Source organism: Pan troglodytes, chromosome 20 (assembly GCF_028858775.2).
Source record: "Pan troglodytes isolate AG18354 chromosome 20, NHGRI_mPanTro3-v2.0_pri, whole genome shotgun sequence".
NCBI lineage: Eukaryota > Metazoa > Chordata > Mammalia > Primates > Hominidae > Pan > Pan troglodytes.
In genome coordinates this window covers 25,231,275-25,258,690 of record NC_072418.2, presented here as the reverse complement: position 1 = coordinate 25,258,690, position 27,416 = coordinate 25,231,275, and the positions used below count along the sequence as shown (strand labels likewise).

Sequence of the window (27,416 nt, the reverse complement as noted above, 5' to 3'; positions counted from 1 at the left end):
AGCCTCCCAAGTAGCTGGGATTATAGGCGCCCACCACCATGCCTGGCTAATTTTTTTGTATTTTTAGTAGAGACAGGGTTTCACCATGTTGGCCAGGCTGGTGTCAAACTCCTGTCCTCAAGTGATTCACCTGCCTCGGCTTCCCAGTGTGCTGGGATTACAAGCGTGAGACACAATGCCCAGCCTCACACAAGAATTCTAAAAAACAATCTCATTGCTGTAGAGAATAAAATGGTGAATACCAGATGCCAACGTGTTTAGAAGAAATGGGGAGTTGGAAAGAAAATATATAATTATACTTGAATAGGAGGAATAAGTCCAGAAGATTTATTGTACAGCACAGTGACTATAGTTCATTATAATGTATTTCTACTTTTGAAAAATGTTAAGACAATGCTATGTGATCTCACAACAAAAATGTTAACTACATGAGGTAAAGCATTAATTACCTAGAATTAAGCATGTGACAATGTATATGTACTTAAAAATATTGTATTGCAGAATACACATTTTATCTGTCAACTGGAAAAATATATTTTTAGCTTGGCATGGTGACTCATGCCTGTAATCCCAGTGCTTTGAGAGGCGAAAGTGGGCAGATCACTTGAGGTCAGGAGTTCAAGAGCAGCCTGGCTAACCGGGTGAAACTGTCTCTACCAAAAATACAAAAAATTAGCAAGGAGTGTTGGTGCATGCCTGTAGTCCCAGCTACTCAGAAGACTGAGGCAGGAGAATCACTTAAACCTAGGAGGTGGAGGCTGCACTGCACTCCAGCCTGGGGGACAGATTGAAATCATCTCGAAAAAAATATATATATAAAATATATATTATATATATAATATATATAATATATATTTTACATATATATTATATATTATATATATTATATATATTTTACATATATTATATATAATATATTTATATATTATATATTATATATTATATATATATTATATATATATAATATATATATTTTATAGATATATAATTAAATGGGTGCAGTGGCTCACACCTATAATTCCAGCAATTTGGGAGGCCAAGGTGGGTGAATCGCTTGAGATCAAGAGTTCAAGACCAGCCTGGCCAACATGAAGAAACCCCATCTCTATGAAAAATAGAAAAAGTAGCCAGGCATGGTGCCACCAACCTGTAATCCCACTACTCGAGAGGTTGAGGCATGAGAATTGCTTGAACCTGAAATGTGGAAGTTTTAGTAAGCTGAGACTATGCCACTGCACTTCAACCTGGGTGACAGAGCAGGACTCCTGTCTAAAAATTATATATATGTATATGTTATATATATATATGTATATATATATACACACACACACATATAACAATGTTTCAAATACTGTCTTTGTCATAAACAGCTGAATAGTATCAAAAATAGTTTTTGTCACTTAGTTTGTCAGCCATGACCATAGGAACTCTGATATTTATTTATTTATTTATTTATTTATTTCCGAATCAAAGTTACAAACTAATTTTAACACAAATATTTCTGCATTACGGAGCATCTGTTATACAGCAAGCACTCTCATGTTTGATATATTTTTGTATAAAAATATCCTCAAAACTTATGAAGCTTCCCTAGTACTTACCTGAACAAATTGACTCAATAAATAAATGTACTTATGTCAATTAAAAAAAAAATTTTTTTTAAATAACTAAATAAAGGTTGGCTTGGCTGGGTGCGGTGACTCACGCCTATAATCCCAGCACTTTGGGAGGCCGAGGTGGGCAGATCATTTGAGGTCAGGAGCTCGAGACCAGCCTTGCCAACATGATGAAACCCTGTCTCTACTAAAAATAAAAAAATTAGCCAGGCGTGGTGACAGATGCCTGTAATCCCAGCTACTCAGGAGGCTGAGGGAGGAGAATCACTTGAACCCAGGAGGTGGAGGCTGCAATGAGCCAAGATTGCACCATTGCACTCCAGCCTGGGTGATAAGAGTGAAAATCCATCTTAAAAAAAAAAAAAAAAAAGTAGGCTTATAAAAGTTTCTGCACTTAAAAGAACAAAATGGAATGTTCTAACACTAAATAAATACACTAATGGAATTACCTTTGAAAATTATTTTGTGTGCACTACTAAATTTCATAAAAACAATTACTATAATCACTGACCAGCTAATATAATGAATACTTCATAACCTATAAAACAAAACGAAATAAGAATCAAGAAAATTATGGGTCTAGTATAAGTACTAGAAAAGTAAAAACAGAATTTGCATGAAGAGATTCTGAACTGTAAGACATAAGAATTTACAGCAATAAATTTAATACATTTTAAAGGCTTATATTTTCTGGAAGATCTTTTGACAGTAATTGCACCTTTAATGCTTGTATTAGCTCTCTGATGTTAAAATGTGAGCAGTTATTAATGGCTTCGTCACATTCTTTATACTTGTACAAGTTGTCTAAAATATAAATTATTTCCTGTGCACCACGGTGTGAGCATTAGTCAAAAGTTTTGCCACATTCTTCACACTTGTAGGAGTTTTCTCCAGTATAAAGTATCTTACCTACAATCAAGTGAGACAACCATTTAAAGGCTTTCTCATATTCTTCACACTTCTACGAGTTCTCACCAGCACTTTTTTTTGTTTTTGTTTTTTTTGACACAGTCTCGTCCTGTTGCCCAGGCTGGACTGCAATGGCGTGATCTCGGATCACTGCAACCTCCACCTCCCGGGTTCAAGCGATTCTCCTGCCTCAGCCTCCCAAGTAGCTGGGATTACAGGCGCCCACCACTACACCCGGCTAATTTTTTTTGTATTTTTAGTAGAGACGTTGTTTCACCATGTTAGGTTGGTCTCGAACTCCTGATCTCAGGTGATCTGCCCACCTCGGGCTCCCAAAGTGCTGGGATTACAGGCGTAAGCCACTGTGCCTGGCCACCAGCATTTCTTTTATGTTTAAAAAAGTTTGGGATTTCATAAAAAGCATTGTCACATCTTTAAGGTTTGTGATTTCTCTTTAGTATGAATTATCTTATGTCTGTTAAGAATTGAGGACTTGTTAAAGGCTTTGCCACATTCTTCACATTTGTAAGGCTTCTCTCTAGCATGAATTATCTTATGTTTATTAAGGGTTGAATATTGGTTAAAAGCTTTGCCACATTCTTCACATTTGTAGGGTTTCTCTTTAGTATGAATTATCTTATGTTTAGTAAGGGTTGAGGATTGGCTAAAACCTTTACCACATTGTTTACATTTGTAAGGTCTTTCTCCAGTATGAATTATCTTATGTGTAGTAAGGGCTGAGGATTGGTTAAAGGCTTTGCCACATTCTTCACATTTGTAGGGTTTCTCTCCAGTATGAATTCTCTTATGTGTAGTAAGGTGTACAGATACTTTAAAAGCTTTGCCACATTCTTCACATTTGTAGGGTTTCTCTCCAGTGTGAATTCTCTTATGTGTAGTAATGTGTGAGGACTGGCTGAATGCTTTGCCACATTCTTCACATTTGTAGAGTTTCTCTCCAGTATGAATTCTCTTATGTGTAGCAAGGTGTGAGGGCTGGTTAAAGGCTTTGCCACATTCTTCACATTTGTAGGGTTTCTCTCCAGTATGAATTCTCTTATGATTATTAAGGCTTGAGAACACATTAAAGGCTTTGCCACATTCTTTACATTTGTAGGGTTTCTCTCCAGTATGAATTCTCTTATGATTATTAAGGCTTGAGAACATATTAAAGGTTTTGCCACATTCTTCACATTTGTAGGGTTTCTCTCCAGTATGAATTCTCTTATGATTATTAAGGCTTGAGGACACATTAAAGGCTTTGCCACATTCTTCACATTTGTAGGGTTTCTCTCCAGTATGAATTCTCTTATGATTATTAAGCTTTGAGGGCACATTAAAGGCTTTGCCACATTCTTCACATTTGTAACAACTCACTCTAGTATGATTTCTTTCATGTTTGGTTAGGTGTGAAAGCATGCAAAATGATTTGCCACATTCTTTACATTTGAAAGAATTATTTCCAGTATGTCTTATCTTATGGCTATTTGAACTTGAAAATTTATGAAAGACTTTTACATATTTATCACATTGAAATATTTTGCTCGGGGTAGTTGTCAAACATTGCTTAAGTTCATCATAACCTCTTTTGTGCATCTTACACTCATCCACACTTTCACAGCCTTTTCTTAATTGTAAATTGTCATGTCCATATTTTCCATAGCTTCTCAGTATTACTTTTTGGAAAGAATCTTTTATGCCCTGCTCTGGCCAAAGGTCTTGGGCAAAATGAGAACACACAACTGAAAAAAATAGAAATAACAAATTACTTCATCTCACTAGACTCAGATGGATATACTTTACACATCTAAGCTATAAAATTATACAAACTACATAAGCAAGATGGCATAGCAAAATACCATAGGCCATAATTACTTCATAGACATAAATGTAACAAAAACATACAGACCAAAATACATTTGTGGAAAATGTATAAATGAGTTAAGTATGTGCAGTGCCACAAAGAGCCTCATAGAATGAAGAGAAAAGTTTATTGCATCTACCCAAAACAGCTCTTTCTGCTCCCCAATATAGCAAAGAGCCTTTACAAGTAAATTGTAAGCTCCTGAATTCTTTTTTAAAAGACAAGTAAAATACTGGCACATACATCTTTATTTCTGTCTTTGAGGGGCTTTTCCAGACACTTGGTTTCTGTTTCCAATGACATAAAGTGCTAAAAGAACTGGTCATATACTTTGAAGTGACACTTTGAGTTTGCTGAGACTAAACGTAAATGTTACAGCAGCAGAGAAACTGCAGTACCACAGGCAGGGAACAGGTGTAGCAAGTGATGAATATAAAGAAACAAGAATAAACTCCTTTAACTAGAAAGTAAAAACTAAATTCAGACAAGACACATCATAAGAACCTATTTGATAGACTCCCAAAATCTCTAACCAAGACAATTGTTTTCAGACTATGCCATAAATTATGTAACAGGTAGCTTTTAATAATGTCCTAAATTGAATAATACTCAATGAGTGAAATGGAAACACAGACAACTACAGAAAAACAGAAAAATGAGGGTAACAAAAGTATGAAATATCAAAAAAACAGAAATTGTGGAGGTAAAAAATACAAAAAGAAATTATAACTAAAAAATTCTGGCCAGGCACAGTGGCTCATGTCTATAATCCCAGCACTTCGGGAGGCCAAGGTGGGCAGATCATGAGCTTAGGAGATAAAGACCATACTGGCTAACATGGTGAAACCTCATCTCTACTAAAAATACAAAAAATTAGCTGGGTGTGGTGGCAAGCACCTGTAGTCCCAGCTACTCAGGAGGCTGAGGCAGGAGAATTGCTTGAACCTGGGAGGTGGAAGTTGCAGTGAGCCAAGACCACGCCATTGCACTCCAGCCTGGGAGACAAGAGCAAGACTCTGTCTCAAAAAACAAAAACAAACAAACAAACAAATTCTAAAAGAAAGATAAAATAAAAATGAAGAAGCTCAACAAACAAACTAGGAAACACACAAAAATAGATACTTAAAACAAACATATATATAAGCACACTTTTAAAAGTCACAGACAAAAAGAGAATCTTGGAAACTGCAAGAAAAAAGTGATGTATCACAAGCAGGCTTTCAGATAACCACTGAACTGTCAACAAAAATTATGGAGGCCAGAAGGGAACTGTGTGATATAGTCAAAGTCCTGGAAAAATACCTATCAAGTGAGAATAATACCATCAGCAAATCTGTCCTGCCAAAAATAAAAAAACCTTCCGAAGTTATCAAATTCTGAAAAAGTATATTGGCACTGCATGTGCCCTATGCATAAAAGATACTGAAAGCAGTTTCTTCCATTGAAAATAATATGATTCAAGAAAATGATAGGCCAGGTGTGGTGACTCACACCTGTAGTACCAGCACTTTGGGAGGCCACGGCAGATGGATCACCTTAGGTCAGGAGTTCAAGATCAGCCTGGCCAACATGGCAAAACCCCATCTCCACTAAAAATGCAAAAATTAGACATGTGTGGTGGTGTGTGTCTATAATCCCAGCTATTCAGGAGTCTGAGGAAGCAGAATCACTTGAACCCGGGAGGTGGAGGTTGCAGTGAGCCAAGACTGCACCACCGTACTCCAGCCTGGGTGACAGAGAGAGACTCCATCTCAAAAAAAAAAAAAAAAAAAAAGAAAACACATAATCATATAAAAATACATTATTTTCTAGGAAAGATATGCACATACTTACATAAAAATGAAATTTCCTACCATTGTTATAATGGTGCGGAAAACATTTGTAATTATTCTATAAAATTTAAAGAATTCTAGAGAATATAAAAATAAAAAATTTGAGGAAGAATTTTTTTTTTTTGAGATGGAGTTTCAATCTTGTTGCCCAGGCTGGAGTGCAATGGCACAATCTCAGCTCACTGTGACTTCCGCCTTCTGGGTTCAAGTGATTCTCTTGCCTCAGCTTACAGAGTAGCTGGGATTACAGGCATGTGCCACCACGCCTGGGAACTTTCATATTTTTAGTAGAGACAGGGTTTCTCCATGTTGGTCAGGCTGGACTCGAACTCCCGACCTCAAGTGATCTGCCCACCTCAGCCTCCCAAAGTGATGGGATTACAGGTGTAAACCACCAAGCACAGCCAAAGAAACATTTTCGTATTCAGCTGAAGTTCACTTTTTACTAGATTAAAATATATTCTCATATCTTTTAGAGGTTTTGTGTAATCCCCAAGGTACCACAAAGAATATATGTTTAGATGAACAAAACAAGAAGTAAAAGCATATTAATACAAAAGTGAAACAGACACAAAAGAGGGCAGAAAGAGAGAAAATGAGGGCCAAAGATACAAGAATCAAATAAAACAATAAAACATTATTAAGTTTTTGTTTCAGAAAATTATTTAAATATATATACAATTAATTTTCCAATCAAGAGACATATTTTTCAATAAAAGGATTTATTTAAAAAATCTTAAAACCCAAAATCCAACCTACTTTCCTGCAAGAGTCAGCTGAGATTTAATGATAAAAAAAGACGGAAAGTGGCAAGACGGACATAGACATTCTATGCAGATATTAACCAAATGAGAGAAGAGATCAAAATAATATTATATAAGCTATATCTGAAGTCAAAAAGTGTCATATTTTATAAAATGTATTCTAAGTCAAAACTATATGGAGACAAAGAAGGAAATTAACAATAATAGAGTCATTTACTGTAAACATAACAAATGTGTGTGTGTGTGTGTGTGTGTGTATCTCACATTTGGCTTTCAAATATATAAAGCAAATATTGACAGAATTAAAGAAACACATAGAGAGCAATATAATTATAGTAGGATATTTTAAAACGCCACTTTCTGTAATAAAAATAAAGCAAGATAGAATATTAATAAGGAAAGAGAAAATTTGAAGAGAGTATAAAACATTTATTTCTAAAAGAAGTATAGAGAACACTCCTCAACAACATCAGGATACACACCCTTCTCAATAACTCATATGGCCGGTTGCGATGACTCAAGCCTATAATCCTAGCACTTTGGGAGGCCAAGGCAGGCGGATCACCTGAGGTTAGGAGTTTGAGACCATCCTGGCCAACATGGTGAAACCCTGTCTCTACTAAAAATACAAAAATTAGCTGGGCATGGTTCAGGTGCCTGTAATTCCAGCTACTTGGAAGGCTGAGGCAGGTTCACCTGGGAGGAGGAGGTTGCACTGAGCCAAGATCAGGCCATTGCACTCCAGCCTGGGTGACAGAGCAAGGCTCCGTCTCAAATAAATAAATAAATAAATACTCACACAATCTTACAAGATTCTCCTTGAAAAAAGTCTTAACAAATTTCGTAAAACAAAATTTTTATGCATTACTTTGTATGACCAAAATGGAATGAGGGTATAAAACAATAATAGAAAAAAACCTGAAAAATTTATAAATATATAAAAATTAAACAGCACACTCTGGAGAATGCATCTATTCAAAAACTGAAATAATTAATATTTTGAAGATGTCCATGCTGCTCAATGTAATCTACAGATTTAATGATATTTAACTAAATTTCTAACTGCATTGTTGAAAAAATGTAAACAGCAATACCAAAAGTATATGGAATCTCAAGAGAAAATAAAATACTCAACAATCTTCAAAAAAAGAAACAATGTTGAAGGCATTACATTTCCTGATTTCAAAACACATTACGATTAAAACAATTTACTATGAATATAAAAGTTAAAAAGTAGAATAATAAAAGAGAATGCAGCACATATATAAACTGTCATATATATAGTTATATAAAGAGCTATTTGCATATCTATAATTATTACACTGTTTTTACTGAAAGCCAATAACTAAAAGCAATGCAAATTTCTGTCACCAAATCACTCAGTAGAAATAATTTGAAATATAAAAATACTGGAATATCACTCAGGATTTATAAGCAGAAAATATTCTTAACAACTATAAAGATAAAGCTTGATGATATTATGCAAAATGAAACGAGCCAGTCACAAAAAGTCAGAGATAGAATGAGATATATGTAGCAGTTACACTGTTAAAAACAAAACATAGTGGCATTTGAAAAGCACCAAGAAATGAAAAAAACTGGTAGCTGTTCAATGTGTCGAGATTTAGCTTTGTGAGATAAAAACATTCTAGGGATATGTTGCATAGCATTGTCAATACCATTAATATGACTAAACCAAATATTTAAAAACATTTGACTGTAAAGATTATGTGTTTTTGACAAGTAAAAATGAACAATAATACCTAATAAAGTTCTGATAAGTTTTTAAATTATTGTCAAGTCCAAAATTTTTCCCCACACAAAAATAATATAGATTCACAAATAGATGCTAAAACTAGTAAAATGTTTATGACTGCTTACCTAGAAAAGATTAAACAACCATTCACAACAAACCTACACAAAAAATATACAGTCATAAAAGATACAGAGATAATATTTATACGGGGAAACAAACATAACTATATTGGAAATAGATATATGAATGAAAGACTAATATTTGATTTTGCTCTATCCATTCTTAAATTGTACAGACTTTAATATTGTCATATAAAATGATAATATAAACTAAAACATCAAAACACAATTAACTGCTATGAGGTGGCATATTCTAAAATATATAACACAGAAACAAAATTGTAAAACACTAAACATGCAATGTAAAGCTTATTGGACACTATAAAGTAGATCAATATATTTATGAAAGAAATCTTAAAAGAAGACTATAAAAGAAAAAGTAATACAGAGATTACTTGAAGAAACAAAAACTGAGAACTTTACCAATTTTGATTTTATAAAAAAAATTCTAGCTGGGCGCAGTGGCTCACACCTGTAATCCCAGCACTTTGGGAGGCCGAAGGGGGCAGATCACCTGAGGTTGGGAGTTTGAGACCAGTCTGACCAACATGCAGAAACCCCGTCTCTACTAAAAATACAAAAAAATTAGCCAGGCGTGGTGGCACATGCCTGTAATCCCAGCTACTCCGGAGGCTGAGGCAGGAGAATCGCTTCAACCCAGGAGGCGGAAGTAGCGGTGAGCCCAGATCGCACCATTGCCCTCCAGCCTGGGCAACAAGAGCAAAACTCCGTCTCAAAAAAAAGTTCTAACAAGTAATACTTTATTCAAAATTATTTTACTTCAAAAACAAGACAAAAATAAAGACTTTCCCAAATGAAAAGTGAGGGAGTTCATCACCACTAACACAGTCCTATAACAAATGCTACATGGTGGCCAGGCACAGTGGCTCATGCCTGTAATCCGATAGCATTAGGAGGCAAAGACAGTCAGATCACTTGAGACCAGGAGTTCAAGATTAGTCTGAGCAATACAGTGAGACTGCACATAAATAAAAAGAAATCCTAAAATGAGTCCATTATGTTGAAAAATAAAATCATGCTGGACAGCATCATGAAAATGTATATAGGCTGGGCGCGGTGGCTCACGCCTGTAATCCCAGCACTTTAGGAGGTCAAGGCAGGCAGATCACCTGACATCAGGAATTCAAGACCAACCTCACCAACATGCTGAAACCCCGTCTCTACTAAAAATAGAAAAATTAGTTGGGTGTGGTTGCTCGTGCCTGTAATCTCAGCTACTCAAGAGGCTGAGGCAGGAGAATTGCTTGAACCCATGAGGCGGTGGTTGCAGTGAGCCAAGATCGTGCCACCGCGCTCCAGCCTAGGCAACAGAGCAAGACTCCATCTCAAAAAAAATAGTAATAAAATAAATAAATAAATAAATAGCTCTCTGTTAAATGTAAATATAGAGACACATATAGAATTCTATTATAATGATGGTGCATAAAACCCTTACACTTCTTCTGTAAATAGAAAAAACAAGACTTAAATCTGCCTACATTTATTAATAGATACACAAGATAATATTTATAATATCAATAACAAACTGGAAAATATAAAGATATAGGTTTTGTATTCAATCGAAGTTATGATATTAAAATGTATTGTTTTAACTTTAAGATGTTTTATGTAATCTCCATTTTTCAACATGATCACATTATATTTCAGGATGACTGCGTTGCATTTGTAGAAAGCATGTGAAACAGAATAAAAAATAAGCAAGGCATGTCACAACAAAATTAAACAAAAATTAAGGCAGTAAAACAGGAAATGAGAAAAAACGTATCTAAAAAAATAATAAACTCTTAATAGTAACTTCATATCTTTAAGCAATTATTTTAAATATAAATTAAACAATTTAATAAAAAGAAATGTAGCTGGGCACGGTGGCTCATGCCTATAATCCCAGCTACTGGGGAAGCTGAGACAGGAGAATCACTTGAACCCAGGAGGCGGAGGTTGCAGTGAGCCAAGGTCGTGCCATTGCACTCCAGCCTGGGCGGCAAGTGCAAAACTCCATCTCAGTGAAAAGAAAAAAAAAAAGACCGAGCACCTGTGATCCCAGCACTTTGGGAGGCTGAGGTGGGCCGATCACCTGATGTCAGGAGTTTGAGACTAGCCTGGCCTACATGGTGAAACCCCGTCTCTACTAAAAATACAAAAATTAGCTGGCATGGTGGCACGTGCCTGTAATCCCAGCTACTCGGGAGGCTGAGGCAGCAGAATCACTTGAATCCGGGAGGTGGAGGTTACAGTGAGCCAAGAGGGTGCCATTACACTCCAGCCTGGGCAACAAGAGCAAAACTCCATCTCAAAAAAAGCCTCCAGTGCTATCTTTTATATAGTAATGTAAAACACAATCCTAAAATTTACATAAAACTTCAATAAACTTTGAATAGCCAAAGCAATCTTGACAAAAAAAAACAAACCAGGAGGATGTCATACTTAATATAATAATTCCAAACTGTATTTCAAGACTATAGTAATAAAAACAGGATGAATTATGCAGAAAAATGAAAAAACAAAAGGAACAGAAACCACTACTCTCACATATTTTAAACACGATAAAACAAGAAAACACGAAAAACAGTTTAACATAGGTTTTTGTTTTTTTTTTACTTTTGAGACGGACTTTCACTCTTCTCACACAAGCTGGAGTGCAATGGCACATCAGCTCACTACAACCTCTGCTTCCTTAATTCAAGCGATTCTCCTGACTCAGCCTCCCAAATAGCTGGGATTACAGAAGTGCGCCACCACGAGCAACAAATTTTTGTATTTTTGGTAGAGAAGGGGTTTCACCATGTTGGCCAGGCTGGTCTCGAACTCCTGACCTCAGGTGATCCACCCGCCTCGGCCTCCCAAAGTGCTGGGTTTACTGGCGTGAGACATTTGCCCAGCCTAACAGAGTTTTATGAAATTATGCAGATATTTATGGTTCCCTTGAAAATATGAAAAAGTAGATTGTGCAGTCTCTTATATGCCATGAAGAAGACTTTGGCAGTCCCTGTAAACTTCAAGGAAGATCACAAAAGGGAAAGTAGAATCCTTAGAAAATTTAATAGCACAATGCAGAAGATGCCCCTATGTGAGAGTAAAATTTTTTAAACTCTCAGGCTTTCCTGAAACTATTTTCTTTGGAAAACAGCTTCCCAAAAATCTATTTTAAGGACTGGCTTTCTCCTTGACCTTTGGACGTCTTATCTGTGTTGTCCATTGTGTTCACTCTCACCTACCTGGGGGCTTGGATACCATCTTGTGTCTCTTCCAGGGCTCTTCTCCTTGCTCCAGACAGGTGATTAAATCTGGCTTGGAGACACCAACACCTGTTTTATTAAAAATAAATAACATGAATGTTCCTCATATTCTTCAAATAATGTGCTCAGTAAAGAGAACATAATAGAATATTCTAGTATATTCATCCCAAAACACTAATTTATAACAGTAATTTCTAAATATTTAGAAAATGGGCTGGGTGCAGTGACTCATGCCTGTAATCCCAGCACTTTGGGAGGCCAAGGAGGGTGGATCACTTGAGGTCAGAAGTTTGAGACCAGCCTGGCCAACATGGTGAAACCCCATCTCTACTAAAAATACAAAAATTAGCTGGGCTTGGTGGCACATGCCTCTACTCCCAGCGACTCAGAAAGCTGAGGCTGGAGAATCTCTTGAACCTGGGAGGTGAGGATTGCAGTGAGCCAAAATTGCACCATTGTACTCCAGCCTGGGCAACAGCAACATTCCATCTCATAAATAAATAATAAATAAATAAATAAATAAAATAATTTCTCTACCCAGTACCACTGAATCAAAAGCTGGTGGTGACACTTAGATGTTAAGGTGTGGGCAACAATATTTTATGTCACTAAATTTTGAAATGATCGCTAATGGTGAGTAAAAACTACAGGTCTGCTCAGGAATGTGGAAAGTTCAGATCAAGGTGAACTTCAAGATGTTTATCTTGAAGAAATTCTTTTCTACACTGACAAATTCCCAAGATTTTCTTCAAAACAGTCATGTGAAACTCATTTATGCAAAGCATCAATTACCAAAAAACATTCTACAACACCAAAAAAAGAAACATTTACAGTATCTGAGGATTGTGTATTGAAGTTATTCTCACCCAGGAAGACCAGGTTTCTGTAGTTCTCTAACATCACATCCCTATATAAATTCTGCTGTGCAGTGTCCAGGAATTGCCACTCCTCCAGAGAAAATTTTATTGCCACATCTGTGAATGTCAATGGTCCCTGAAAAAAACACACACACACACATACACACACATTTACCGGGTGGCCAACGGCAGAATTTTTAATTTGACTGAAGGTGAAATGAGAGAGTAAAGGGAACAGGTTCTGACTTATAGGAATGACTGAAATCCTCCAATAATTTTTTTTTTTTTTTTTTAAGACAGAGTCTTGCACTTTTTGCCCAGGCTGGAGTACAATGGTGAGATTTCGGCTCACTGCAACCTCTGCCTCCTGGGTTCAAGTGATTCTCTTGCCTCAGTCTCCCAAGTAGCTGGGATTACAAGACACCCGCCACCACGCCCAGCTAATTTTTGTATTTTTAGTAGAGACGGGGTTTCATCATATTGGCCAGGCTGGTCTCGAACTCCTGACCTCGGATGATCCATCCACCTTGGCCTCCCAAAGTGCTGGGATTACAGGTGTGAGACACCACGCCTGGCCGAAAATAATTTTCAACACAGAAATATTCTCTTATGTATTCTCTAACTCTGAAAAAAAGAGTGGAATAAGATCCACAACATCAGTGTATATATGATACTTTTCTGGATAATAAAGTATAAAATTAAAGGCATTAACACAAGCATGTATATTTTTGAGTGCTATATTAACATCATAGAGAATGAGTTCTGTGTATTTTTGAGATGGAAAAGACATGTTGAGTTAGAAGGTACCTAGCAAATTTTAATGTGTACAATAAACTGGAGATCTTGTAATGGAGATTTTTGTTTTTCCAGAACATCTGGAATAAAGTCTGAGTTTCTGAATTTCTAACAAGCTCACCAATAATGCCAATAATTTTGGCCTATGAAGAATATTTTATCAAACATCCAGTATATGGAAGAACCTGTGTTTTTTCCAGTTTTTCTGGACTATAAAAGATGAAACTCTTCATTTTCCAAGGACAGATATATGCAAAGAAACTCTAAGAAAGAGCAGCTGCCAAATTAAATTTGATAGTTTACACACATCAACTGCATAAAGATACTTAATTAAAAAAAAAAAAAGGCCTTTACAAAAATTAGTCTGGCATGGCGGTGGGCACCTGTAGTCCCAGCAACTTGCAAGGCTGAGGCAGGAGAATTGCTTGAACCTAGGAGGCGGAGGTTGCAGTGAGTCGAGATCACGCCACTACATTCCAAGCTGGGCAACAGAGTGAGGCCCTGTCTCAAAAACAATAATAAAATAAAATAACAAAGAAAAAAAATTAATTCTATAGTAAAAAAAAAAAATCTGTCAGACAGTGCTTATCCAAGTGAATCAGAAACATCAACAGCAGTAGGAAAAATTTTTATGATGTGCTGATACACACATAACACAGTATCACTGCTGAAATATTGTTCCCAAAAAGTAAATTATAGGCTGGCTGGGGGCAGTGGCTCATGCCTGTAATCCCAGCACGGCATCAAGAGCAAAACTCCATCTCAAAAAAAAAAAAAAAAAAGGCTGAATGCCACCATACAGAAACATCAGTTTTATGCAAAATTCAAGATACAGATATTTCCCATTTTCTGTAATTTTTAGTAGTGATTTTAAGGAGTCTTTTTTGAGCACCCTAGAGAGCAGTTATCTCCTGATAATTATCTTTCAAACTTTCTGGGTAATAAATCTCATCGTTTTTTCTTGAGACAGAGTCTCATTGTGTCACCCAGGCTGGAGGGCAGTGGTGCAATCTTGCCTCAGTGCAACCTCCGCCTCCCGGGTTCAAGCGATTCTCCTGCCTCAGCCTATCGAGTAGCTGGGATTACAGGCATGCGCCACCATGCCTGGCTAATTTTTGTATTTTTAGTAGAGATGAGGTTTCGCCATGTTGGCCAGGCTGCTCTTGAACTCCTGACCTCAGGTGATCCAACTGCTCAGCCTCCCAAACTGCTGGGATTATAGGTGGGAGCCACGGCACCCAGCCCTCATCTTGTTTAAGTAAGCATTTCCTTAATCCCGTTCTGCATAGTGCTAATGGGGAACACAAATGGAGCCTCAACAGTACCTGTTCTCCATCTTTACTAAGGATTCCAGCTTTTCCCCAACAGGAATCTTGAGTATCCCCACCCTCCCATGTTCAACAGCCACAGAGGAAACATTTTTAATACTGCAGATCATAAATTAATGGTGAGAATCCTCCATGGCATATAAAAAGCCATGATGTGGAGAACTTAGAAAAGGCTCTAAAAAGAAATATTGTTCAGAGACCCTTGACTATCAATAAAATTTTCAAAAGTAGTTAAAACAAACTCATTAGGGAGGAAAAACGCAAGAGAAGTAAAGGTTTGCAAGTACTAAATGCATGGAAATCCACGAGGCAGAGTGGACGCAGTTCTTGATCTGAGATGTGTTTAGCTAAAAAAAAAAAAAAAAAGGCATATTTTTTTCCCTATCTCCTCCTTCTCTGGGATTCCTTTTCAGTTGAGATTCTCTGGACAAATTACACCTGCATCTTGAGAATATGCCTTTAAAGGTGTCAGCACCACCTGTTTACCTGCTACCACCACACCCACAGGCAGAAGTACCAAGACCCGCTGAAAAAGTCCACCCATTTCTGTCCTTTATAACATGAAAAATTCAGGAACAATGAGTTTCCCCATGAAGAAGAAATAAAAGTTTCTCCTTTCCTCTCTTTAGGTGCCCTCCCCTGCCACAGACACCAACAATCTCTGCTACAGTAATAAAAATATGGGCCACACTGCCCTGTCCATACCAAACCCAAACAGAACAGGCCCTATAATCACCCTGTAGTAAACAGGTGAAGCTGAACTCTCATGAGTGTATCTTCAATCCCTCATAAGTGATTCTGGCCTCACCTTAGAATCACATGAGGCTCTTAATTAAAACAACATGGATATGTCCAACAATAAAAAGAACCCGTGGAAAGGGCACAAGCAAAGATATTTCTGTGAATTGGCCATGTAATCTGAGTATCCACATCTAAGTAATCCACATTAATTACAATGGCAGAAACTGTAGTAACTTTTGCACCAAACTAATAGAACCCTGGGTTTATAACTACTTAGCTAAGCATTGTCTCTCAAGCTTTAACGAGCTTATAAACCACTCAGTAATTTTAGTCCCTCTTTATGTAATGTGATTCTGCAGGTTTTCAAAGGGTACATGAGTGTTTTTGTTTTGTTTTGTTTTTGAGACAGAGTCTTGCTCTGTCACCCAGGCTGGAGTGCAGTGGCGTGATCTCGGCTCACTGCAACCTCCGCCTCCCCGGTTCATGCCATTCTCCTGCCTCAGCCTCCCAAGTAGCTGAGACTACAGGCGCCTGCCACCATGCCCGGCTAATTTTTTTTCTATTTTTAGTAGAGATGGGGTTTCACCGTGTTAGCCAGGATGGTCTCGATCTCCTGACCTCATGATCCACCCGCCTCGGCCTCCCAAATGGGATTACAGGCATGAGCCACCACGCCCGGCCATGAATGTGTGTTTTAACTAAGTCCCCTGTCAATGCTGATGATGCTCCCCCTGGGCTCATTATTAGCATTAGAGAAAGCAGGTACAGCACAGAGTCCCTTAAACTCCGTACTCTTGTCACAACACAATTACTTCTGGCACAAATGAAGATAACTAATCTCCATCCTAAAGCATCAGATTCTTTGCTGGTTCTTTAAAGTTTACAGAGGCAATAAAAGGTAGGAGTGCCTGAATAAGCCTACATTTGGAAAACAACATATACACATGTACTAATGCAATGTTTAAGCAGGTACTATGTGCTCAAGAGTATGTTGCAGAGCACTAATACAAATAATACATTATGTGATTTAATCCTCATAACACACTGCAATTTGGTACTAAGTATTTAATAATTCCCAGCATTAGGTTAAGGGCCCAGCACATGTATTTCATCTTCTGTTTCTGTTCTTGGTTTTTTAAAGAAAATGTATACAATAAAAGCTAAATGTAGACAAATTACCTGAATAGAGAAAAGTTTAACGCAGTTTAGAGAAACTTTTATTGTTTATATATATTTTTGTGACTAGTGGAGCAACTACTGAATCTGCAGGAATAGAAAACAAGATGCTAAATGGAATCTGTAAGCACTGATTTAATAGAAAATTTAAAAATTAAGACATTAAAATACATACTTTATTTTTCCCTTTATCTCCTTTGGGGTTCAGAAAATTGTAAGCAACAGCTTTAGAAAGGCAGCAGGATTCACCAGCCAAAACTCTCATCTCTTCCAATCAGTTCTGTGAGGCAAGACTCCAGAGTGGGGCCAGATCTAAACAAGACCCCAAATAGAGTGAATCTGAACAGAACTGGGGCAGGAAGTGGACCTTATGTAGAATTCTGTTCTCTGTGCCACTGGGGTATTTCCAGTTCTGCTTTCCTAAACTTGCCTAAGAGAAACTTAAATCTCAGAGTTTGTATAATTTTTTTTAGCCACTGCCCTGTCCATTATATAATGCATACTAATAAGCAATTTAAATAAATGTCTTAAGGTTCTCTAGGGTAATTATTAGAAGATAAACATGTATTCTTAGCAGGTAATAGAAACGCATATAATAATATCAACTCTTCTGTTCATAAATATCCCTTCAGGTGATGACATAAGAAGTCACTACAATATAAAGAAAGGGGCCCAAATAAAGGCAAATTTTTTTGCACACATCTGTTCAATGAATCAACCATATGATGCTTAATTCAACCCTTTATTCAGTTGCTAGTCTAGTCTAAAAGTTCCTGGATGGTTCCTGGATGACTGCTTCATCTATTTTTCTAATCGCCATATAAAATAAAAGCAATTTGTTTATTTGTTTGAGTCTCCAGACATCCCGGTTGTTTTTCACCCAAGTATCTGAAAACTGGAGAAACATTCATCTGGGTACCCACCGAAGTCATTTCTTGTGTGAGGGGAGGAGCAAACACAAGATGACTCAATTTTTTACACTGAGATAGAAGCAGAATTAACCACTTTTGTTACCCTGGCACAATTCTGCTCTGGACATCCTCAAATGTCTCAAAGACACCCAGCTGATTGTGAGAGTTCCCAGTGACCCTGGGCTGATGGCCCAATGATAAAACAGACAGGAGAGACTCAGGCTAATTCTAAATAAAAAATTAAACTGCCCTGGAGAAGCTCCAGAACCTGAATCACCTGTCCTGATTATCCAGCTCTTAGGTAAGAGGAAGAACAGGAATATTCTACTCCAGTCTCACATTTTAGAGACAGGTGTAGTTGTGGTTATGGCTCTGGATACATTATCACCTTTCTATAACTCTGAAGATGCTTGTTCACACTTACGTATTCTGCCATCAGATTCTATTTATACCTGGTGCCCCTCACATAACTGTAGCAGGTCACTGGACAAGATCTGAGAAGCTGAAAGAATCACATTCTCAAACAGGAACTTTAAGATGTCTATGTTGACATCTGACAATGCAGAAAATGTCTCTTGTTAGTTTTCTCTACATTCTCAATTCAAAGTCTGGCCTTATCTTGTAAATTCCAGGAAGAGAACAGACCTTATTTGCAGATTCTAGGTGGGATCAACCTGGCTCTTCATTCTTGGGTGTTACAGCAAGCAGAGTACAATCAAAGGAAAGATCCCCTTATAGAGGCTGCTTTAGCACATTCTGAAAGATATGTCTACCTAAAAGAAAAAAAGCTAAGGCAACATGAATGTAAGTAGACCGTTTATTTGGGCAAAGCTTGAGGATTGCAACCTGGGAGCAAACCTTCAAGTTGCCTGTCATCTATACTTTGATTAGGAGCAGTTACAAGTTGATCTGAAAAGGCAAAAAGAGAGGGAGAGAGAGATGGCTGATACAAAGTTGTTTACCAGAAATTTTTATTATATTTACAGAAATGACATTGATTATTGATTGGATATACATCATTAAAATTTAGAGTATGGGTTATAGTGTCCAGTGTGGCATTATTAATTTATAGCTACTAGTGGCAACAGTTAACAGTTTTAAGAGATTTAAAAAAACTCTTAGTTCAGGACCAGGCGCAGTGGCTCATGCCTGTAATTTTCCAGCACTTTGGAAGGCCGAGGCGGGTCGATCACCTGAGGTCAGGAGTTCAACACCAGCCTGGCCAACACGGTGAAACCCCTTCTTTACTAAAAATACAAAAATTAGCCAGCTGTTATGGCACATGCCTGTAATCCCAGCTACTTGGGAAGCTGAGGCAGGAGAATCGCTTGAACCCAGGAGGTGGAGGTCCCAGTAAGCAAAGATTGCGTCACTGCACTCCGGCCTTGGGGACAGAGCAAGACTCTGTCTCAAAACAACAACAACAACAACAAAAAACATAGTTCAAAGGTGGGAGAAAGACAAAATTGTGTTCTCATTTTAGTGTCTCTCTGAGTTTGACAACTAAAAGGACTTGCATTCCTCAGATGAAAGGTTTGTTTTTTTTTTTTTTTTTGGTTCCCAGATCTGAAGACCTAGATTCAGAATTTGGATCTGCAGCAGGTGTTACTTGCATATTTGTGGGTATTTTAGCAATAGGAGGAAGGGGAAAGCGGAGATTCTCATGTCTACATGTCTACTCAACACTCACATGTTACTCTGATTGGGTTTCTGGTCCCCCTGGTCTCTGAATCAGTTTCAGGTCTGAAGACACAACAGTCACTGAAAGAGGTGAAATGGTTGATTGCTACCCTGTGAAGTTTGTAGAAATCTATGAGCTGACTGGAAGCCTGAGAGGAAGTCTCCTCTAGAGTAAAGCTTGGTTGGCATCTTATGAGTTTATATAATGTCTGGTAATTCTAGACAGTGTGTGGAAAATATAATTAAAAGAAAAATTTTCTCCAGCCCCAGAAAAACTCCAAAATGATAGAACAGAAAGAAAACTGTTTTATTACACAATTTAACCTGAATATGACATGCATCACAGTCAAATCTGCTCAAGAGATCGTCAAGACAGAAAGACAGTCACCACAGTTAGTCCACAAGTGGAAAAATTTACAGCACCATGTCATATGTAGTTCATCCTAAATTCACCTGGCAATTGGCAAGGCCATCGGTGTAAAGCTTATTGGTTATATTCAATGACAAAATAAACTTTTCACATCTTCATAACAGGAGGTTAATTCTGCAACATGAAGCCAGGTGCCTGCTGAAGGTAGGCTCCCACTCTCCTACAGAAATGGTTGAATAGGGTGTTATCTTTTTGGCTATTTATATTTTAAAGCAATGGCTCTTTACTCCTTTAGCACTGGGCTAGAGCACCCTGCTTGCCCTCTCCTGATGGCCATGTCCTCTCTTGACGCCTACTATCTGCCATTGACACACAGCCCACAACACAAAGCTCATAGCTGGCAGCTCACATCTTACATGAACCCTAATTGCCACAGCAGCACTCCAGTGTCACATCAGACAATGAAGCCTGAGCTGCAGGAGGAGAGCCTGCAGGCCTCCTGGGTGAAATTGCACCTTCACGATAATGGGAATGGGAGCAGTGTTTCAGCCTCAGCTTCTATTTAAAATGGCGACATGAAAAAAATACTGCTGGATTTCCAGCATGAGTCCGGATAGAGATAGGTCTAAGTTCTCCCTGTGACAGCCCACCTCATTCACAGATATCATGGGATACTAATAAGGCTTCTGAAACAGAAACCCAAAGGATTCGCGCAAAAAACAGCTCTCCATCTGAGCAAGATTATATCAAGAGAAAATAAAAAAAGCATCTTTAAAAACAAAACTCAGATTAGATATAATATTGATCAAGTCCACCAGAAAATATTCCTCTAAAAAAAAAATTTCTCTTTAAATACCCAAAGTGCACAACTATTCTCAGCGTGAGAAACATGAGCGTTATAAAGAAACGGGACAGGCCAGGTGTAGTGGCTCATACCTGTAATCCCAGCACTTTGGGATGCTGAGGCAGGTGGATCACCTGAGGTTAGGAGTTCGAGACCAGTCTGACCAACATGGTGAAACCCTGCCTATACTAAAAATACAAAATTAGCTAGGCATGGTGGCGCATGCCTGTTATCCCAGCTTCTTGGGAGGCTGAGGCAGGAGAATCACTTGAACCCAGGAGGCAGAGATTGCAGTGAGCCCAGATCATGCCATTGCACTCCAGCCTGGGCAACGAGCGAAACTCCGTCTCAAAAAAAAAGAAAAAAGAAAATATTAAAAACAATTGCCAACAAAAGCAAAAACTGACAAATGAGACCTAACTAAACCAAAGAGCTTCTTCACAGCAAAGGAAACTATCAACAGAGTAAACAGACAACCTACAGAATAGAATAATATGTTTGCAAACTATGCTGCTGACAAACAACTAATATCCACAATCCATAAAATACTTAAATTTACAAGGAAAAACAAACAACCTTATTAAAAAGGAAGCAAAGAAGATGAACGGATGCTTTTCAAAAGGAGGCATACATGTGGCTAACAAGCATATGAAAAAAATACTCATCATTAATTAGAGAAATGCAAAGAAAATACACAATGAGATACCTTCTCACACAAGCCAAAATGGCTATAATTAAAACATCAAAAAATTACAGATGCAGGGCCAAGCGCGGTGGCTCATGCCTGTAATCCTAGCACTTTGGGAGGCGGCCGAGATGGGTGGATCACTTGAGGCCAGGAGTTCGAGAGCAGCCTGGCCAACATGGTGAAACCCCATCTCTACTAAAAATAAAAAATATTAGCTGGGCATGGTGGCAAATGCCTGTAATCCCAGCTGTTCAGGAGGCTGAGACATGAGAATCGCTTGAACCTGGGAAGCAGGAGGTGGAGACTGCAATCAGCTGAGATCGTGCCACTGCACTCCAGCCTGGGCAACAGAGTGAGACTCTGTCTCAAAAAAAAAAAAAACAAAAAAAAACAAAAAAAAAACAGATGCTGGCAAGGTTGTGGAGATAAAGGAGTACTTATACGCTGTTGGTGGGAGTGTAAATTAGTTCAGCCATTGTGAAAAGCAGTTTGGTGATTCCTCAGAGAACTAAAAACAGAATTAGCATTTGACCCAGCACCCTCATAAATGGGTATATGCCCAAAGAAATATAAGTTATTCTGCCATAAAAACACATGCACATTCATGGTCACTGCAGAACTATTCACAATAGCAAAGACATGGAATCAACCTGAATCCTTATCAATGGTAAACTGGATAAAGAAAATATAATACAGAAGGGCAGTGGCTCATGCCTGTAATCACAGCAATTTAAGAGGCCGAGGCAGGCAGACTGCCTGAGTTCAAGAGTTTGTGAACAGCCAAGGCAACATGAAGAAACCTCATTTCTAGAAGGCTGGGCGTGGTGGCTCATGCCTGTAATCCCAGCATTTTGGGAGGCCGAGGAGGACAGATCACCTAAGGTAAGGAGTTCGAGACCAGCCTGGCCAAAATGGAGAAACCCTATCTCTACTAAAAATACAAAATTAGCCAGGCATAGTGGCGCATGCCTGTAAGCCCAGCTACTCAGGAGGCTGAGGCAAGAGAATCACTTGAACCCAGGAGGCAGAGGTTGCGGTGAGCAGAGATCATGCCATTGCACTCCAGCTTGGGCAACAAGAGTGAAACTCCATCTCAAAAAATAATAATAATAAAATAAGAAGAAAATAAAGTAGAATATTTATATAAAAAGAAAAATATAGTATATAAATATCATGGAATACTGTGTGGCCATAAAAAAGAACAAGATCATGTTTTTTGCAGCAACATGGATGAAACTGTGACCCATTATCCTTAGAAAACTAATGCTGAAAGAGAAAAGCAAATGCATGTTCTTTTTTTTTTTTTTTTGAGACAGAGTCTAGCTTTGTCGACCGGGCTGGAATGCAATGGCTAGATCTCAGCTCACCGCAACCTCCGCCTCCCGGGTCCAAGCAATTCTCCTGCCTCAGCCTCCTGAGTAGCTGGGATTACAGGCGTGTGCCACCACGCCCGGCTAATTTTTGTGTTTTTAGTAGAGACGGGGTTTCACCATGTTGGTCAGGCTGGTCTCGAACTCCTGACCTCGTGATCCACTCGCCTCGGCCTCCCAAAGTGCTGGGATTACAAGTGTGAGCCACCGTGCCCGGCTCCATGTTCTCATTTCTAAGTAAGAGCTAAATAATAAGAACACATGGACACAAAGGGGAAAACAACAGACACTGAGGCCTACCTGGGGGTGGAGAGTGGGAGAACAAAGAAGATTAAAAAACAAAAATCTGTTTGGTGTTATGCTTAGTACCTCAGTGACAAAATAATTTACATCAAACTTCCATGACACAATTTTACCTATATAGTAAACCTGCACGTGTACCCCTAAAACAAAAATAAGAGTTAAGAGAAAGGAACTCAATGGGTGGAGAAGAGTGCAGTGTAGGCAGGACTGGCTTGTGCTACTTATTTCTGGGTCCATGCAGGCAGGTGAGATTATGAACAGGTGGCCCAGAACCCCAAGGTGGTGGAGAAAAGAGGTTGCTGCTGCAGATTCAGTGTCTGGGGGTAGGGATATGCCAAATATTTGTAGACAATTTTGTGGGATTTTGGCAAAAAACACTAGGATCAAAAATGCCGTGGTTAAATTTTTGAGGGTGGTGCCTAGTCCTGGAAGGGCTGTGCACATGTCAATGTCCAGTGGGCATGACGGTGAGTGGGTGGGAATCCTGCGGTGGCAGCTGTGGAAAAATGGGGTCTGTCATCAGAACTCCTTTTCTCTAAGTTTTCAGTCCTCTCTCACCCTAAGAGGAGATCTGGAATCACAGAACAATGAGCAGTGTGACGGCCTGTGTACAGGAAAGCAGAGCCTCTCCTTCCCACACGCCCAGAGTTTTATTCCAGGCCAGGCCTCCATGATATTTTTTCTGGCACCAAATTGTTTGTTAACACCAAACAATTCTTCAACACCAACTCACTGTCTAACATTTGAATTCTGAAACCACCCAGAGTCAGCACAGACCTTGGTTCAGGGCTCAGTCCCACAATATTGTCCTTATTGCAGATGCCAGTCACAAACTCCATGGGCCCATCTACATTTCTTCCTTCCTTTCTTTTCTTTTTTCTTTCTTTCTTTTTTTTTTTTTTTTAAGCCAGAGTCTCGCTCTGTAGCCCAGGCTGGAGTGCAGTGGCGCAATCTCGGCTCACTGCAACCTCTGCCTCCAGGGTTCAAGTGATTCTCCTGCCTCAGCTTCCCAAGTAGCTGGGATTACAGCCACACACCACCACGCCCAGCTAATTTTTGTATTTTTAGTAGAGACAGGGTTTCACCATGTTGGCCAGGCTCGTCTTGAATTCCTGACTTCAAGGGATCTGCCCACCTCAGCCTCCCAAAATGCTGGGATTACAGGCATGAGCAATCGTGCCATCCCCATCTGTGTTTCTGAGCTACTGTTTAAAAATTGGGGACTTCCATAATCTCCCTCAAGTTCAATAACTTGATAGAGCTACTCACAGACCTCAGCAAAACACTGTAGTTATGCTGACCAGTTTATAATAAAAGATACAACCCAGGAAATGTCAAATGGAAGAAAGATGAAGCATAAAGATAATCCTGGTAAATAGCTATAATAAATAAAATTCTCTATCCTTTTTGTGCTTACCTATCACAGCCAGACATAGACTCTGCAAATCTTTTTCTCATAGAAAAATTGGCTGAATTTGTCTTCAGTGGTCAAAATAGAATACTTGTTAATCAAACTTCACTTAAGTTTATCTTCCCACAGCTCCTGAACTTTGAGCTATGCTCAGTCTGAGCCAACATAAACCCAATTTTATGTCCCTTCTAAGAACATGCTGACTTCAGGATAAAATATTCTCTGATCTAGAATCTGATTTTTCACCCTCCATTTGCCATTCCCCTACCACCTTCTTTCTAATCTTATTTGCTCCTTCCTATGAAAGAAAGCCCTTGTCTGCCTATCCTTTGCAATCCTTAAATATCTTATGGTTGGTACTTCCTCCTGCTGCAATACTCCTTTAGAATTTAATTTTTTTTACATAAATCTGACTTTGTTTTATTTATAAAAGTCTAGAAACTGCCTCAAAGCAAGAATAACTTTATCTTCAGTGAGATCCTTTCAGTCCCATTCCATCTTAACCTTAACTGCGTCTGCCTGAGGGTCCCCAGCTTTCCAGGGCTGTGTAGCTTCTCTCGGAATAAAAGCTTCTTCCATGGCTAGGGTGAGCAGGCTGGGAAATCTGCAGCGGAGGCTCCCCAGGAAGAACTAACGGTGCCTTTAATAACCTCCTTTTGCAGGCTCAATATTAGCCTTAGCTTGGAGTCCCTGGGCTCAAGCTTCAATTTTTATGTCAGAGTTATTTACTCAGTTTTTAAAACTAAACATCTAGCAAAATTACTGAAACACAGTGTTCATATGAAGGAAAAAAATGTTAAGGTGCTTACATTTCATACCTCAACAAGAAAACCCAAAGTATCTATTCCTTTCAGACAATAAATGTATTATTTTATTATTTGCATTAAAAATTATGTAGTAAACAATTAGTCATATGGGAACATTCCTAAGAGGTACCAAGTTTCATCTTGTAATATTTAGCATTAAAATCAGAAATCAAGATCACAGGCTATAGAACAAAAATATTCACTGTCAGAAATTTACCATACAGAAAGAAAAACTGTTGTTTTCATGAATCTATGCAACTCACCAATTATCTACCACATTTTCTTGTGGAAATGTATTTATTTTCTACAGCCAAAATAAAAGAGAGATTTCCCTATTATTTGCCTTGATAGCATTACAAAATCTAAGCCTTGGAATTCTGTTTGAAATTACCCATAAAAACACACCTGAGAAGTTTCCTAAACTCATTCTGGGAAAAACAAACAAAAACAAACAAACAAACAAAAAACGGTAAATGCGAACTCTTAACAAATGGAATATATTTTGAAACTCACCTCTTTTATGCCCTTTGTAAACATTTTCTTTTTAACCTTTCAAGCTCTACTAATAAAATGCAATTTTCAGTTAAGAAACTGAAGTCAATATAAGCGAACAAATCTTTTCAAGGTGGCAAACCCAGGGATTACAGGCGTGGTGGCTCACGCCTGTAATCCCAACACTTTGGGAGGCTGAAGCGGGTGGATTACCTGAGGTCAGGAGTTCAGGACCAGCCTGGCCAACGTGGTGAAACCCCGTCTCTGCTAAAAAATACAAAAATTAGCTGGGTGTGGTGGCAGGCGCCTGTAATCCCAACTACTCCGGAGGCTTAGAAAGGATAACTGCTTGAACCCGGAAGGCAGAGGATACAGTAAGCCGAGATCTTGCCATTGCACTCCAGCCTGGGTGACAAGAGAGAAACTCCATCTCAAAAAAAAAAAAAAACAACCAACAAACAAAAAAAAACCACACACACAGATGTGTCTCAGTCATGTGTCAAGTCAGGTCATCCAATCACTTAGATTCTCCCACCCCACCCTGCTCAGTTAAATGCTCAATAACCCCCTCTGAGGAGACACTGCACTATGCCCCAGTGAGTGCCTCAAGTGCAATTTACTTTGCAAATTCTTGCACTTTCTCACTGGGGTCAGGTTTTTTTCCTGTCTTTGGGGATACTATTTTTTTTCACAAATCTTAGAGAATCCAGGTGGCAGAAATTATTTCTGTTTTGCTCTCAGTACCAGCATCTGATTGGCTGACCAGCAATGTGTCTCCAAGAAATGGAAGATGGGTTAGGTGAAGAAAATCTTAATGTCTAAATGTCAGCTTTTCAAAGGAAGAATATGCCAGGAGATGCCTCTCAGCCCCAGGGCATCAACCTCCTCCCTGGAGAGGCTACACTCCATACCTCAGGTTGTTCTATGGCAGAAAACGACCCAGGAGCTGATATTACCTAGACACTCTAGCAGACATAGACACGGTATCTTCGTTTATTCACAGAGAGTACTAAAATCCAGGAGGAGAAAAACACTAAATGGTGACTGCGGACACAAAACCCCATAAAGTTTCCAAAAAAAAAAATTACCCCAAAACGTTCTCATAAGATCTCTGTGCCTAGGGAAGATAAAGAGAAAGACACACAAAGATTTATTTACAATACATTGCAAGGGGATTATTCTTTGCATTCTTCTAAAGGAAAAGACTTAAAAATAGAAAACGAATCTCTTTAAATGTTCCATCCAATGCGCTGTAAAAAAAAAAAAAAAAAGATGAATTAAAATACGTTATCAAGAATGTACACCAGGCTGGGCGCAGTGGCTCATGCCTGCAATCCCAGCACTTTGGGAGGCTAAGGCGGGCAGATCACCTGAAGTCAGGTGTTCGATACCAGCCTGGCCAACATGGCGAAACCCCGTCTCCACTAAAAATACAAAAATTAGCCGGGCGTGGTGGTGTATGCTTTTAATCCCAGCTACCTGGGAGGCTGAGGCAGGAAAATCACTTGAGCCTGGGAGGCGGAGGTT

At 38.6% G+C, this 27,416-nt stretch overlaps 1 protein-coding gene across 3 annotated transcripts in view; it reads right to left on the bottom strand.

Moving 5' to 3' along the window:
• Positions 1–985: 985 nt before the first annotated feature.
• ZNF723 (zinc finger protein 723) overlaps positions 986–27,416 on the bottom strand; it is a 48,910-nt gene continuing 22,479 nt past the window's right edge. For 2 of the 3 annotated variants that reach the window (XM_054672874.1, XM_016946943.3), the window contains 3 exons: positions 12,984–13,110; positions 12,097–12,186; positions 2,473–4,267 (listed from right to left, as the gene is read on the bottom strand). In XM_054672874.1, the coding sequence (XP_054528849.1) occupies positions 2,952–4,267; positions 12,097–12,186; positions 12,984–13,110 (1,533 nt within the window). In that variant the 3' untranslated portion in view covers positions 2,473–2,951. Of the gene's footprint in view, positions 4,268–12,096; positions 12,187–12,983; positions 13,111–27,416 lie in introns of all 3 variants that reach the window. The other variant, XM_016946944.2, reaches the window with a different exon arrangement.